At 44.5% G+C, this 17816-nt stretch overlaps 2 protein-coding genes across 2 annotated transcripts in view; one reads left to right on the forward strand and one right to left on the reverse strand.

The window, feature by feature from the left end:
- LOC121575853 (G-protein coupled receptor 22-like) overlaps nucleotides 1–17816 on the reverse strand; it is a 51048-nt gene that overhangs the window by 20721 nt on the left and 12511 nt on the right. The gene's annotated exons all lie outside the window — the stretch shown is intronic.
- LOC123491656 lies at nucleotides 13521–14361 on the forward strand (the record flags this gene model as incomplete). The annotated part of the gene is made up of 1 exon (XM_045223265.1): nucleotides 13521–14361. A coding segment is annotated over one exon (768 nt), but the record flags the coding sequence as incomplete, so codon positions are not given.

The raw sequence follows: 17816 nt of genomic DNA on the forward strand, positions 1-17816 counted from the left end.
TGAATTTTGGCCCATTCCTCCTGACAGAGCTGGTGTAACTGAGTCAGGTTTGTAGGCCTCCTTGCTTGCACACGCTTTTTCAGTTCTACCCACACATTTTCTATAGGATTGAGGTCAAGGCTTTGTGATGGCCACTCCAATACCTTGACTTTGTTGTCCTTAAGACATTTTGCCACAACTTTGGAAGTATGCTTGGGGTCATTGTCCATTTGGAAGACCCATTTGCAACCAAGCTTTAACTTCCTGACTGATGTCTTGAGATGTTGCTTCAATATATCCACATAATTTTCCTTCCTCATGATGCCATCTATTTTGTGAAGTGCACCAGTCCCTCCTGCAGCAAAGCACCCCCACAGCATGATGCTGCCACTCCCGTACTTCACGGTTGGGATGGTGTTCTTCGGCTTGCAAGGTACCCCCTTTTTCCTCCAAACATTACGATGGTCATTATGGCCAAACAGTTCTATTTTTGTTTCATCAGACCAGAGGACATTTCTCCAAAAACTATGATCTTTGTCCCCATGTGCAGTTGCAAACCGTAGTCTGGCTTTTTTATGGCGATTTTGGAGCAGTGGCTTCTTCCTTGCTGAGCGGCCTTTCAGGTTATGTCGACTCGTTTTACTGTGGATATAGATACTTTTGTACCTGTTTCCTCCAGCATCTTCACAAGGTCCTTTGCTGTTGTTCTGGGATTGATTTGCACTTTTCGCACCAAAGTACGTTCATCTCTAAGAGACATAACGCCTCTCCTTCCTGAGCAGTATGACGGCTGCGTGGTCCCATGGTGTTTATACTTGCGTCCTATTGTTTGTACAGATGAAGGTGGTACCTTCAGGCATTTGGAAATTGCTCCCAAGGTTGAACCAGACTTGTGGAGGTCTACAAATTTGTTTTCTGAGGTCTTGGCTGATTTCTTTTCATTTTCCCATGATGTCAAGCAAAGAGGCAATGAGTTTGAAGGTAGGCCTTGAAATACATCAACAGGTACACCTCCAATTGACTCAAATGATGTCAATTAGCCTATCAGAAGCTTCTAAAGCCATGACATCATTTTCTGGAATTTTCCAAGCTCTTTAAAGGCACCGTCAACTTAGTGTATGTAAACTTCTGACCCACTGGAATTGTGATACAGTGAATTATAAGTGAAATAATCTGTCTGTAAACAATTGTTGGTGTTGGAAAAATTACTTGTGTCATGCACAAAGTAGATGTCCTAACCGACTTGCCAAAACTATAGTTTGTTAACAAGAAATTTGAGGAGTGGTTGGAAAACAAGTTTTAATGACTCCAACCTAAATGTATGTAAACTTCCGACTTCAACTGTATGTATATATATATATATATATATATATATATATATATATATAAACATGGGGGATTGGAAGTGATGCAGACAATTAAATTGATGGAAGTTACAATCTATCTGCAATATTAACAGGTGTTATTCGAGAGAGCTAAGACAACAGCTGGTAATGGCGACGAAAGTTTGAGCTGAGGCTAAACAGATAAACAGGATGGGGTACCGTATAAAGGAACAGTCCAGCAGGCATCAGCTGTGTAGCTGAGTGATCATAAGGTCCAGTGAACAGCAATAGGTGAGTCCAGGAGCAGTTCAGTTCAGTGGCTGCTACGGCACAGGCGAGCGGGAGGCATGGCTGTTGATTGCGTGTGCTAGTGGGCCGGGGCTAGCAGATGGATCTTCGTGGTCGTCGCAACAGGAAGCCTGTTGAAACCACATCAGACGATTACGTCGGCAGACCAGTCGTGATGGATCGGCGGGGCTCCGTTTCAACACTAGGAGGTCCCGTCCGGTTGACAGAGAGGTAGATAGCCGGGAGATGGGCCTGGCTCGAGGCTAGCTCAAGGCTAACTGGGGCTTGCTAATGGACAGTGGTGATTAGCCAACAACAACAGCCATTCGGTTGCAGCTAGCTAGTTGCGATGATCTTGTGTTAAGGTCCAGTGATTCAGTGATTCCGGCAGAAAATCTGATATGCTATGGCTCGATAGCGCGATCTGCAGACTGGCCGAAATTTGTCCAGGCTAGAGCTGGCTGGTAGGTAGTGCATGCCACGGACAATGGTGAAGACCGCTAATGGTGGCTAATAGCAAGTAGCTAGTTAGCTGGCTAGCTGGATAGTTTCAGACGGATGTTCTAGATACGAAGATATAAAGAAAATAATAGAATCCGTTCCACATTGAGTGAGGCGGGTTGCAGGAAAGTATATTTAGTTAAAGGATGGAATGTGAGATTGAGAAATATATACGAAAAAACAAAAAAACAGGCTATTTACATGAGGTCACTACAGAAAACACGACCGCACTGCTACGCCATCTTGGATTCGTTATAATTGAGGATAATTATAACGTATTGTCCCCTTGTTCAGTGCTCGGTAATCAATGCAAGGGCGCAGACCTCAGTCTCTCTTCTTCACAAAAAGAAACTTGAGGAGGCGGGCGAAGTGGAGGGACATATGAACCCCTGCGCAGGGACACGGAGACGTATGTCTCCATCGCCTCCGTTTCAGCCTGCGACAGGGGATACACATGACTCCTGGGAGGCACAGCGTCTATCCGGAGGTTTATCACGCAATCCCTCGCCCGATGAGGTGGTAATTTGGTCGCCTGCGTTTAGGAAAACGCATATTTTTTTAACTCTACCCACATGTACATATTACCTCAACTACCTCAACTAGCCGGTGCCCCCGCACATTGACTCTGCAACGGTACCCCCCTGTATATATAGCCTCCCTACTGTCACTTTATTTTACTGTATATATAGCCTCCCTACTGTCACTTTATTTTACTTCTGCTCTTTTTTTCTCAACACTTTTTTTGTTGTTGTTTTATTCTTACTTTTTTTGTTTAAAATAAATGCACTGTTGGTTAAGGGCTGTAAGTAAGCATTTCACTGTAATGTCTGCACCTGTTGTATTCGGCGCATGTGACCAATAAAATTTGATTTGATTTGATTTGATTTGATATGCCAAATTGAGGTATTCGAGGGGAATGCGCACGGTGGAGGTAGTGTCTGGACTTTCCTCTGTGGTTGCACCAACGGAAACACCTAGACACCTACCCTGACACTCTCGCGACCACCCTGTGAGAACCCTCTGCGGCCATGAAAAGGTGGGGTTGTGTAGTGCTAACCAGGGAAGACCTAACACAACAGGGAAATCAGGAGACTCTATAATAAAAAAGGTGACTTGCTCTCGATGGGTATCGTGCGTAACCATAGTGACTGGTGCTGTAACTTCCCTAACAAACCCGGACCCTAATGGTCAACTGTCAAGTGCTCTGATGGGGAGTGGAATGGATAGGGGAACCAATGTAATGCCTAGACTATGTGCAAATGACCTGTCCATAAAGTTCCCAGCTGCACCTGAATCGACCAGCGCCTTACACTGGGGAGCTACAATGTAATCAGGAAAGTGGATGGGTAGGGTACAGTGCGCAGCAGAGGGCTCTGAACGAGTGTGGGTGTTCGATACCTGGGGTGACGCGAGAGTGCCCTGCATGCCGCCTCCAGACCCAAAAGAACGGCGACAACAACGTGCAGGAAAATGTCCTCTCGTGCCACAAGAGTGACCCAGCTCCATCATCTCGTGATCCGGGTTGGGGGGGTGGAACGGGCAGGCCCCTTCCAGGACGTCCAGGCCACCTCGTTCCACCCGGACCCAGCCGCTAGAGTCCGAAACTCCAAGGCGATGTCCTGCGCGGTCCTCATCCCCTGCCTCAGGTGGACCAGCCGTTCGCCCGCCCGCCTCTCTACCTTCGGGCGGGTGATCGAAGACGGCCCGAAAGAGGCAAGCAAACTCCCCGTAGTTGTCCAACGCGGCACCTCCTTCTCTCCAGACCGCGTTGGCCCACTCCAGGGCTTTCCCCGAGAGGCAGGAGACGAGGGTGGACACCTTCTCCCGCTCCGATGGAGCCGGGTTGATGTTCGAATAGTATAACTCCAGTTGTAGGAGGAATCCCTGGCAGAGTGCAGCCGTCCCATCGAAATCCCGTGGTCAGGATATATGATACCTCTGGATGCTGGGGTGTGGGTGGCTGGATCCGGTCGCTCAGCTGGTCCCGAAAGATCCATCGCTTCTCCCAAGCTGGCTAGCATCATTGAATGCTCCCGGACCCATGCCACGACTCCAGGCATGTGCTCCTCTCCTGCTGACTCCATGTCTGGGTGTGTGATTCTGTGATTAGGTGATGTCGAAGGAGTCAGGCGCAGGACGGTAAATCACAGAATATCAGGCTTTATTCCGCAAATATAGAGTTACGCAGAAATGCGTCAAACACTCTAGTGCGCAAAAACAGGCGCACTGGAAAATACAAGGCACACGGGGAAATATCCTGGCGATATAAAATACACAGAGCTCCACCGAGCTTAGCTATCCTCCACAATAAACAATCACACACAAAGACAAGGGGGCAGAGGGAACACTTATACAGGTACTGATGAGGGGATATGAACCAGGTGTGTGTAAAAACAAGACAAAACAAATGGAATGATGAGATGAGGAGCGGCAGTGGCTAGAAGGCCGGTGACGACAAACGCCGAAGCCTGCCCAAACAAGGAGAGGTGGCAGCTTCGGAGGAAGTTGTGACAAATATATATAAAAATATAATAGTAAGTGCCTATTAAGTGCCAAATAAAGTAACAGGGTTCCTGTAACAGGGTTGATGATTTCATCTTAAATCAGCCATGAACCCCCTTGTGACAGGGGGAATGGAAGCTTGTTGTGTGCAACAGGGATTGGCAATTGAAGCTTCACCACTTTTTGTTACACATTCTAGCCTGTTCATCTATGGGTAACAGGTTTGACGTGTTATGCTCGACTTGTCAGTTTTCCACCACAAAACACCAGAAAATTGCCAAAAAGAGTAGAACCAGCTCACCAACTTTTACACTATGATTTGACTATTAGATGTTCAATGTTTCTTTTGAAAAAAATATTTTAAAAAGGAATAGTTTCACCATATTAAAACAAGTTCAGTTCACATAACAGGGTTGACCTTAAAATGAGGGGCAAATGTAAATGAATCACATGAAATAAATTATCATCTTCAGAAATGACTTTGTCAAAGCAACAAAATAACTAGCGCTTTACAATGATGGTGAAAACTTGGAGAAATATTTGGGTTACGTGGGTTAAAATCTTCCCTAGAAGTCACAGAGGGTGCACAGAGGGACATGTCAAAGTCTTTATTCATATAAAAAATCTGATTGATTGAATTTTCCATGTGATCTATATTAAATGGCACTTCATTGAATATAAGAGGCTTTTAAAATGATATTTTTTGCATAAAGTGAATATACTTTATTGAGCAGTTATGTCATTTGTCAGAATTGACTGCTCTTTAAATACATTTTAGGGCATCATAATCAATTCAGAGAAATGGCAGTAGATAGTCTAGAAGCGTCTGTATAATCCCCTAGAGTTGAAATCTACATCAGGGCTCTCTGACAGATACGGCCTCTTTCATCTCCTCAAAGAGATGCACAGTCAAGGTGGCTTTGGTTTTCAATTCACAGAGCTACTGTAAGATAGTATTTACAGTGCTACATCAGGACACACATCAAAACAGACAAACATGCATGAACTGCACATGACACATGAGAATATTTCATAATAAGATATAATTTGTTATTTATGGTGTCCAATAATTTCCTGACATTCACACTTGAAACTGATATATGCACATGTTTGTGTGTAAGAGACTGGAGGAAGTATTAAATAAACGAATGCAACTGCAGTAAGTAATTGCAAGCTCTTTTTACATCTCTGTACAATAAAGATGTAGCCAACGCACCAATCCACTGCACAGTCTCTCACATACACTGTGTACAATGCACCCGCAGAACCACAGTCAGCCAAACAAAGTACTGTGCTAAGCCATGTGTATCAGTGGAATGAAGCGTTCAGAGATAAAATGTATAATTTGTTTTCTATATTGAGGTGCTCTGGGGTAATCAGATTAGTGTCTACATGCCAGACTATAACCCCATGCTGTATTGACAGCATACCAGTGGTGATGGCCATGACACAATTCCCAAACATTGATTAGGGACCAGCTGCTGAGGGCAATCAATTGATTAATCGAAATCACAATCTTTGCTCTAAATCAGGAAATCAGACCAATCAGGAAATTGCACCAGAGCCCAACCCCCTCTGCACTACTCTAGAAATAACACATTTGGTTGAACAATGGACCCAATTTCTCATGTTGTCGTTGCCATAGCAACTGAGCTGCGAGGGTCTAAATTAATCAGGGCACACAGATGCTGTAGTACTACGGAGCTACTGTGTGACATCATGTTGGTGACAGTTATAGTGTTAAACGACCCACGATAGGCTACAGTTACAGCCTCCTTGTTGGGGTTCTAGAAACAGGCAATGCTTGTAGAGTTTATTCCAGCACTGGAAGGCGCATGAGAACATAAATGAAGACATTTCATGATGAGATAAATGAATGCCAAGGCAGATATACTCTAAAAGAGACAGAAAATAATGAGCCTATAGTGAAAAGAGATAAGGAGAGGTTAGGTAGAAAGGGGTGAGGGGAAAGAGGGGGAAATTAGGTGAGAATTAGAGGGGTAGGACAAGGGAGGGAGGGATGTGTATGGAGCACAGCAGTCCTACACTCCGCTTATTATAGAGATTTCCAGCTGGCTGGGTTCGTGAGCAGACTGCCTAATCACCACTACGCTATGAGACGATAGAGAGATAAGAGGAGAGCGACAGAGTCCCTAAACAAACATACAGTGAGACAGGGACTGCGGCAGAACAAATCAGTTGGACGGGCCTTTGATTTCCATAGGTGGGCACTTTTTTTTGTGTTTGGGGGTGGGGAGCTTACAATTTATCCTACCATTTCTACCGATCTGCCTGACAGTTATGATTATTTTTATATGCACATTTTCGTGGTACACTTTCATTTCAATAATAACGTTTTAGTTTCTCTAAATCATTGTCATGTGGTTAATCATAAAAATCGGAATAAAAAATTATACATCTAAAAGTTTAAATTCAACTAAGGCGAGAGCACCAGCCTGTCACGCCCTGACCTATAGAACTCTAGTTAGTTTGGTCAGGGTGTGAATATCATGTGTGTGTATTTCTATGTGGACATTCTATGTTTGTATTTCTATTTTTGGCCGGGTGTGATTCCCAATCAGAGGCAGCTGTCGCTCGTTGTCTCTGATTGGGGATCATACTTAGGCAGCCAGTTTTCCTGCCTGGGTTGTGGGATCTTGTTGGTGCTCGGTGAGTTTGGCTTGTTAGTGTAGAGCCTGCTGACGTCACGTGTCGTTTTTGTATGTTTATTCAGTTTAATAAACATGTATGCATTTCACGCTGCGCCTTGGTCTGACCCGTTCTTCAACGACCGTGACACAGCCTCTGCCATATGGACACATTGATAGCCTACACTGTGATCCATTGGCGGCTAAAGAAATGAGCGCATGGAATTCAGAGACAGCCTATAGGCCAAATTCAGAAGTAGCCTATAACTTCAATCTTCAACTAAGTAAAATACATAGGCCTAAAGCCGACAAATGAAAACAGAAGAAAATATCCTGATGAAAACTCTGCCTGAGTTTCCGGCACCAGTGAGCTTGGGACAAACAGCTTTTTTTTAACGCATTTACATTAGATATATGGGATCATCAGATCATGATATGTTTCTCTTTCACACTGAGGCTTGGTGATTATCGAGGCCGGGAGAGTGTTGAAAACATTTTTCAAATACTGTGAAGAACTATTATTATTTGCAAAGGATGCAAATAAAAAAACAGACTTTGTTGACTTACTTTGTGAGGTGAAGAAAAAATGAATGAGAAGCTCAGCTTATTAGTGGTGAGTTAAGACAATCAGAAATCCGACATCCCAAATGGGCACTTTCCTACATATGCATGCAGCAGGCCAGGAATGCTTACTTCTATGCCTGCTCAGGCACGCACTCCCTCTGTATGTTCATAGAGAAAAACCAGACACTCATTACTCACATGGAGCACTCCAAACAAAAGACAATGAAAAAATTGACAAAACACGTAAATTATGGTTATGAAATAAACCAAAATGTGTTTCTCACAAGTGTAGCATGTTCTGAACTATGCAAACAATGTTTTTACATTTACTAGGCCTACTGGTGACATGTAATGGTGAATTTATTTTAAAAATAATACAATCAAAGGCAAACAATTCACACAATGAATGTGCAAGAATTGGCAGGAGACAGCTGAGTGCATTCTGGAGAGCTGAGTGCATGTATTCTGGAGAGCTGAGTGCATGTATTCTGGAGAGCTGAGTGAATGTATTCTGGAGAGCTGAGTGCATGTATTCTGGAGAGCTGAGTGCATGTATTCTGGAGAGCTGAGTGAATGTATTCTGGAGAGCTGAGTGCATGTATTCTGGAGAGCTGAGTGCATGTATTCTGGAGAGCTGAGTGAATGTATTCTGGAGAGCTGAGTGCATGTATTCTGGAGAGCTGAGTGCATGTATTCTGGAGAGCTGAGTGCATGTATTCTGGAGAGCTCAGTGCATGTATTCTGGAGAGCTGAGTGCATGTATTCTGGAGAGAGATGTGCCATATCTTTGCCACACACCCCTCTTCTTCTTGTTACAACATTTTAAATTATACTCAAGACACATTATCTCAAATCAATCAAATCAAATCAAATGTTATTTGTCACATACACGTGTTTAGCAGATGTTATTGCGGGTGTAGCGAAATGCTTGTGCTTCTAGCTCTGACAGTGCAGTAATATCTAACAAGTAATATCTAACAATTTCACAACATATACCCAATACACACAAATCTAGTAAGGAATGGAATTTAAGAATATATACATATATGGCCAAGCAATGACAGAGCGGCATGGACTAAGATACAGTAGAATGTTATAGAATAGAATACAGTATATACAGTGGGGAAAAAAAGTATTTAGTCAGCCACCAATTGTGCAAGTTCTCCCACTTAAAAAGATGAGAGAGGCCTGTAATTTTCATCATAGGTACACGTCAACTATGACAGACAAAATGAGAAAAAAAATCCAGAAAATCACATTGTAGGATTTTTTAATGAATTTATTTGCAAATTATGGTGGAAAATAAGTATTTGGTCAATAACAAAAGTTTCTCAATACTTTGTTATATACCCTTTGTTGGCAATGACACAGGTCAAACGTTTTCTGTAAGTCTTCACAAGGTTTTCACACACTGTTGCTGGTATTTTGGCCCATTCCTCCATGCAGATCTCCTCTAGAGCAGTGATGTTTTGGGGCTGTCGCTGGGCAACACGGACTTTCAACTCCCTCCAAAGATTTTCTATGGGGTTGAGATCTGGAGACTGGCTAGGCCACTCCAGGACCTTGAAATGCTTCTTACGAAGCCACTCCTTCGTTGCCCGGGCGGTGTGTTTGGGATCATTGTCATGCTGAAAGACCCAGCCACGTTTCATCTTCAATGCCCTTGCTGATGGAAGGAGGTTTTCACTCAAAATCTCACGATACATGGCCCCATTAATTATTTCCTTTACACGGATCAGTCGTCCTGGTCCCTTTGCAGAAAAAACAGCCCCAAAGCATGATGTTTCCACCCCCCATACTTCACAGTAGGTATGGTGTTCTTTGGATGCAACTCAGCATTCTTTGTCCTCCAAACACGACGAGTTGAGTTTTTACCAAAAAGTTCTATTTTGGTTTCATCTGACCATATGACATTCTCCCAATCCTCTTCTGGATCATCCAAATGCACTCTAGCAAACTTCAGACGGGCCTGGACATGTACTGGCTTAAGCAGGGGGGACACGTATGGCACTGCAGGATTTGAGTCCCTGGCGGCGTAGTGTGTTACTGATGGTAGGCTTTGTTACTTTGGTTCCAGCTCTCTGCAGGTCATTCACTAGGTCCCCCCGTGTGGTTCTGGGATTTTTGCTCACCGTTCTTGTGATCATTTTGACCCCACGGGGTGAGATCTTGCGTGGAGCCCCAGATCGAGGGAGATTATCAGTGGTCTTGTATGTCTTCCATTTCCTAATAATTGCTCCCACAGTTGATTTATTCAAACCAAGCTGCTTACCTATTGCAGATTCAGTCTTCCCAGCCTGGTGCAGGTTTACAATTTTGTTTCTGGTGTCCTTTGACAGCTCTTTGGTCTTGGCCATAGTGGAGTTTGGAGTGTGACTGTTTGAGGTTGTGGACAGGTGTCTTTTATACTGATAACAAGTTCAAACAGGTGCCATTAATACAGGTAACGAGTGGAGGACAGAGGAGCTTCTTAAAGAAGAAGTTACAGGTCTGTGAGAGCCAGAAATCTTGCTTGTTTGTAGGTGACCAAATACTTATTTTCCACCATAATTTGCAAATAAATTCATTACAAATCCTTCAATTTTCTGGATTTAAAAAAAAATAATTTGTCTGTCATAGTTGACGTGTACCTATGATGAAAATTACAGGCCTCTCTCATCTTTTTAAGTGAGAGAACTTGCACAGTTGGTGGCTGACTAAATACTTTTTTCCCCCACTGTACATATGAGATGAGTAGTGCAAGATATGTAAACATTATTAAAATGACTAGTGTTCCAGCCTCTAATGTGCTAGTGATGGCTATTTAACAGTCTGATGGCCTTGAGATAGAAGCTGTTTTTCATTATCTCGGTCCCAGCTTTGATGCACCCTTACTGACCTCGCCTTCTGGATGATAGCGGGTTGAACAGGCAGTGGCTCGGGTGGTTGATGTCCTTGATGATCTTTTTGGCCTTCCTGTGACATCGGGTGCTGTAGGTGTCTTGGAGGGCGGGTAGTTTGCCCCTGGTAATGCGTTCGGCAGACCGCACCACCCTCTGGAGAGCCCTGCGGTTGCGGGCGGTGCAGTTGCCACAGCCCGACAGGATGCTCTCAATTGTGCATCTGTAAAAATTTGTGAGGGTTTTAGGTGCCAAGCCAAATTTCTTCAGCCTCTTGAGGTTGAAGAGGCTGTGTTGCGCCTTCTTCACCACACAGTCTGTGTGGGTGGACCATTTCAGTTTGTCAGTGATGTGTACGCCAAGGAACTTGAAGCTTTCCACCTTCTCCACTGCGGTCCCGTCGATGTGGATAGGGGGGTGCACCCTCTGCTGTTTCCTGAAGTCCACGATCATCTCCTTTGTTTTATTGACATTGAGGTTATTTTCCTGGCACCACACTCCCAGAGCCCTCACCTCCTCCCTGTAGGCGGTCTCGTCATTGTTGGTAATCACGCCTACTACTGTTGTGTCGTCTGCAAACTTGATGATTGAGTTGGAGACGTGCTTGGCCACGCAGTCATGGGTGAACAGGGAGTACAGGAGGGGGCTGAACATGCACCCTTGTGGGGCCCCAGTGTTGAGGATCAGCAAAGTGGAGATGTTGTTTCCTACCTTCACCACCTGGGGGCGGCCCGTCAGGAAGTCCAGGACCCAGTTGCACAGGGCGGGGTTTAGACCCAGGGCCTCAAGCTTAATGATGAGCTTGGAGGGTACTATGGTGTTGAATGCTGAGCTATAGTCAATGAACAGCATTCTTACATAGGTATTCCTCTTGTCCAGATGGGATAGGGCAATGTGCAGTGTAATGGCAAATGCATTGTCTGTGGATCTATTGGGGCGGTAGGCAAATTGAAGTGGGTCTAGGGTAACAGGTAAGGTAGAGGTGATATGATCCTTGACTAGTCTCTCAAAGCACTTCATGATGACAGAGGTGAGTGCTACGGGGCGATAGTCATTTAGTTCAGTTACCTTTGCTTTCTTGGGTACAGGAACAATGGTGGCCATACTGAAGCATGTGGGAACAGCAGACTGGGAAAGGGAGAGATTGAATATGTCCATAAACACACCAGCCAGCTGGTCTGCGCATGCTCTGAGGACACGGCTAGGGATGCCATCTGGGCCGGCAGCCTTGCGGAGGTTAACATGCTTAAATGTCTTACTCACGTCGGCCACGGAGAAGGAGAGGCCACAGTCCTTGGTAATGGGCCTCGTCGGTAGTTTCACACATATTTTAGATGCTTTTCACTGACAGCCTCAACTCAATCAGCTAGGCCTATTGCCACACGCGCTGCCCAAATTGAGGGCTTCCCAAATAGGCATAGGCCTACACAAAAATAAAAATAAGCTAATGATCCACTGTGGCTAAGTCATGCTCTCTGGTGAAGTATTTTGAATGATTTTATCTAGACAGGAGTTACTATATAATTTGGGCAAAACATCAATTTACTTTAGGGGAAGCCAGCATCCGAACAGTGCACTACGCAATTGACACATTTTATTTCCAGTTTGCAAGCCGCTGAAACCAGAGATCTCTATACACAAGTTTTTGAGCCGTTTCCGCTCTACTTCCTGAACTCCTCCCGTCGATGCAATCCACTTCCGTTCTGCCGGGCTGGGTTTGTTTTGCTAGCTAGCTCCGTTGTGCCGACAAAGCACTGATATCGCAGTGACAAAGAGGATATAAAAATTACAATTACAACATGAAGAAAAGTGGTTCGGGAACGACGTGTGCGGTAGTTGGTTGCAAAAACTCGAGAAAGCACCTGAACGAGTGGTTAGATAGAGAGTGCTACGACCACAAACCAGCTATGAAGAGGCAATGTCCATGCGCTCCATTGTTTACATTTTTTCGCAAGCCTGATACCGACTCGGAATCAAGGACCTGGCTGAAGGCATTGAATCTAAAGAAACCACCCCTCAACGTTTTTGTTTGTTCCTATCACTTTGTTGACCAAAAACCTACCAAGGATAATCCTTTCCCAGAGTTGTGGTTGGGATACAATCGCCCTCCCCAGCCAAAGAGGCGTCAACTCACCCAGCGGACCACTGCCTCCCCCCAGATAAAGAAACGCAGACTTGAATCTGAGGGTAAGTTCAGCAACTTTAGCTATGAAGCTGACAATACTGTTAATTATGAAGAAGTTGTCATACATTAACATTGCTACCAGTATTTTGCTAAGGCAGTTGATTGTTTTGGAGATGGGACAAACAATGCCCACGATAGCTACATCATTAATTGTGTGTGTGTGTGTGTGTGTGTGTGTGTGTGTGTGTGTGCCTGCCTGCGTGTGCCTTAGTCTACATCATAAATACAATGCAAGGTGGCAGGCTGTTGTGATGATGATTGTGTGTGTGCGTGTGAGTGCAATGTTGTAGTACACATTTTTCCATTGTGATGTTTGTAGTGAGAGGACTCTATGCCTGCATTAATTTTGCTCCATCCATGTTTTCTCTTCCCCTTTTTAGATGCTCCAGAAACCTGTCAGCCTGTCTGTGAGGCCGAGCCTGCTACACCAAAATTTCGAGATGCCCAGACCCAATGGGAGGATCCGTCACATATTGATCACATTTACTGTTCAACAACACAGTCTGTTAAAGTAGACAAGGCCACACAGTGCGAGGCAGAAATGGGTCCTACTGTGACCAGCACCACGGTCATTGATGATGCTAGGTCCCGGCTGTATACAGGAGTGCTTATGGTTCAATTCTTCACCCTGGTGACGGTGTTGTTGCCTTTCAGTAAGCCATCAATTACCCTTCCTGTTGTTGACCAAATACTTATGACGTTGATGAAACTAAAACTAAACCTAATATTAGGAGATATTGCTCACCGCTTCAATGTGTCTACATCCATGGCAAGCATTGTGATTAGTCACTGGATTGACGTGATGGGTGAACAGTTCAAAGTCCTGATCCCCTGGCTTCCAAGAGAGACCATTCGTGCCACCATGCCCTTGTCGTTTCAGAGGAACTACCCTCGAACCACCTGCATCATTGACTGTGCCGAAAGTGCCATGCAGAGAGCCACAAACCACGACTCAAGGAGTGACACTTTCAGCCAGTATAAATCACGCAACACTGTGAAATATCTCGTCGCTGTGGCCCCTAATGGGCTAATCATGTTTATATCTGATGCCTATGCTGGCAGAAGCAGCGATAAGTTTATCACCATGGACAGTGGGTTCCTAGACTATCTGAGGGCTGGTGATGAGGTCATGGCGGACCGTGGGTTCACCATTCAAGACTTGCTTGATGAGAGAAGGGTCAGTTTGAACATCCCTGCTTTCACCTACAGGCGCAATCAGTTGACCAATGAGGAGACGACACGCACCAGGCGAGTAGCCAATGTCCGCATACATGTGGAAAGAGCAATCCAGAGACTGAAGGTGTTTAAGATTTTATCCCAGAATGTTCCCATCAGCATGGCACCGAAACTGGACAACATCTTAACCATCTGTGCTGGCCTAGTTAACCTGAAGAGTCCACTGATCAGTGAGGTTTAGAATCTTGCCCTGTGTCCCTGTCTACCAACACCCAGCCATGTTGTTCATTAAATACAGATAAACACAACAAATACTGCGTGCATTGTATTTTTAATATTATATATGAATATTTTCATAGTGATGTAATTGTGTGGGCTGCTTTTGTATTTTACTTTTTAATACCTGTTAAGATTAAACACGCAATCTTTCTTGTTGAAGCCATTTGTTTAGTTTCCTCAAAACAATTAATTAATCCAGTGTTATTTATGTACAGTATGAGCTTACTATGAATTATGAACTGTGTTAAAATAAATTGTAGCACTCTAAGGATTGAAATTACATCAAACTTTATTTTCACTCAAACAGTAGGCACACTGATATATTGCACAGCATAAAGAGATCATGTAAACAATGGACATCTGTTGGCTCCTGTGGGCATGACCTAAATAAGGCAGTTTATTTTGGTTTTAAAATGCTGAGATATTTACTGCAGAACTGTAACCTTCCCTCAACAAAATCATCAACAATTTTCGGGAGCATGTGGGCAAAGTAGAATGTGCGCAGCCTTATGATATGCCCCTGGACAAAGCCTTGGTCGTAGGGTACTTCGATTTCTAGGTGCTCAGTTTTGTTCCAGATCACCAACTTGGAGTGCTGAAGCCCTGTGCAGTGCATCCCAATTTGTACCTGCATGTAGTAGCCTTTTGGACCATTGCAGGCAATATGGTAATCTACCATATCTCCGTTTGCCACAGTTGTGATTTCGCAGTTCTTTGTTGCCAAAAATTCTGCAACCGTGTTCCCAAGCTAGCGTCGACATCGCTGTGTTTACACCGGCAGACGTTGTGCAAACAACTTCCGGCGGAAATGAAATGCATTTGTGTAGAGTTATGGCGCCACCCGGGATACAGCGCGTAAACTTGTGTATATAATGACGAGATGCTCATGTCTCTGCCCTAACAATGGGAGTCATTGTCCCAAAGGTGGGAAGGCAGGCTACAAGCTTAGGTCTGCATAATATGCCCATAAACACAGATTGGGCTTATTTTGGACAGATTTTGGTGAGAGTGAGCCCCCTCGCTTCGCCTCTTCCTCTCTGCTAGAGAAATCATCAGAGTGAGCCAAACAGCGCCCCTCTGTCTTCCTATACTTAGCCCATGTATTTGATCATGTCTGGTCAGAAATGGTATGACATGCCACACTTTTTTCCCCAGACAGCATCAGATACATGCTCTACACATCCTGAAACAGAGGGGCGCTATTTCGCTCGCTCGGATGCTTTAAGACAGGGGTCTCCAAACCTGTTCCTGGAGAGCTACCCTCCTGTAGGTTTTCGGTCCAACCCCAGCTGTAACTAACCTGGTTCAGCTTATCAACCAGCTAATTATTAGAATCAGGTGTGCTAAATTAGGGTTGGAGTGAAAACCTACAGGACGGTAGCTCTCCAGGAAACAGGGTTGGAGAGCCCTGCTTTAAGACAAGGAGGGAGGGATGAAGGGAGGGAAGAATGGCAATCATGCTGCACAGGTAAACAAGATGCCCCAGGGAGAGAGGATGGAGTTGTGTTTTTTCCACTCCAATCTCTCCCATCAGCCTAACCCTGTTCCTGCCTGGTCTACTGCTCCCTCTACTCTGTGTTTTCCTCAAAAGGCTTACACACATCATCTACCTTACACACACATCATCTACCTTACACACACATCATCTACCTTACACACACATCATCTACCTTACACACACATCATCTACCTTACACACACATCATCCATCTCACACACACATCATCCACCTCACACACACACATCATCTACCTTACACACACAACATCTACCTTACACACGTCACCCACCTTACACACACATCATCCACCTCACACACACATCATCCACCTTACATACACATCATCCACCTTACACACACATCATCCACCTCACACACACATCATCCACCTCACACACACACATCATCCACCTCACACACACACATCATCCACCTCACACACACATCATCCACCTTACACACACATCATCCACCTTACACACACACATCATCCCCCTCACACACGCATCATCCACCCTACACACACACATCATCCACCCTGTGTGGAGAGCTGCATGATAACAGGTGGTACACTTATTGTCTCTCTTGATAGGGGGAGACAACTTCATTCCTACCTAAAGTGTAGGGAACTGCACTCTGTGATGATGCTAGTGGATCGATGTATAGTGGAATCCTGTTGTACTCTGTATGAATAAAGAGTCTCTCATACATAGTTGTTCTCCTGCATGGCTGTGCTTCACGGATCCCCACCACCACGTTGCGCAACAGACTCTTGAATAAAACTAGGTTATGTCCACCTGCGTTGCCATTGTAAATTATAGGTTCAGGAGCAAAAGCAGACATAGATTTTTCAATGAGGTTTGAGACACTCAAGAAGGTGTTTTGATTTTTAAGAGACGATCCAATATGACTTTGGTTTGACCCCGACACAGGGCCACAGGGTCACATGCCCTTACAGCCACGTCTGATCATTGAACACAGTGGAGTCTCACCTCCTGCCTGTGGAAGACCTTGGTTACCATAGTGTCAGTGTTTTTCCCATCTCAAGGGAGAGCTCCCATCTGGCAGAGCAGAAAAGTGTTAATAGTTCCCCTTGTTAGTTCAGTGTCTAGACAGTCAGTGATGAAAGCACTGCAGAGAGCGCAAGAAGGCTCTACCAGTTTTCAATTCAGCACCAGTTCAGCTACGAGCCGTCCATCCTGATCACTCAGCAGTGAATAATCGGCATGCTCTGCAGGTCTGCACCCTCAGAGTCAGTCCCAAGCTCTGGATAGTGTGAACCCAGGTGAAGCAGCTATGGAGCTAACTTCCTAATTAAGTCCTCTGTTGCTGCTAGAGGAGGAGGCCCACAGGGAAGCTCTGCTCCACCAAGAACACCGGAATTCATATCTAGCACCATTCCCATTTCAAGGTATGGCATACTAAGAGCCAGCTATAGCAGGATCTAATTAATGCCCAACAGGGCACCTGTTGTGTCAGCAGCCTGAATACAATAACTACTCCTTGCACTCTGCTGAGTTTATAATGAAGACTGACTTACTTACATACTGAGAGTTTAAGGGAGAGAGGGAAAAATAATGGGTATAATAATCATAAGGGCTGTGGTAGTCAGTTCGGAGAATAAAGCTGATTCTGCTCTATTGCTATTTGGTGGAATTTATGTGTCCTTTGCTTATCTTAATCAACATGTATCTACAACATCTTTATATAGACAATTTACCTGATTGAAATGCTGTTGAGCAGAGCACACACATTATCTTGACACCCAGGTAAAATGATTTGATATTCATTGAATTTGCAGCATAATATCCTGAACAAAAATATAAAACACAACATGCAACAATTCCAAAGATTTACAGTTCATATAAGGAAATCAATCAATTGAAATAAATGCATTAGGCCCAAATCTATGGACTTCACATGACTGGGAATACAGATATGCGTCTGTTGGCCACAGATACCTTAAAACAAAAGGTAGGGGCGTGGATC

The sequence above is a fragment of the Coregonus clupeaformis genome, chromosome 10 (assembly GCF_020615455.1).
Source record: "Coregonus clupeaformis isolate EN_2021a chromosome 10, ASM2061545v1, whole genome shotgun sequence".
Classification (NCBI taxonomy): domain Eukaryota; kingdom Metazoa; phylum Chordata; class Actinopteri; order Salmoniformes; family Salmonidae; genus Coregonus; species Coregonus clupeaformis.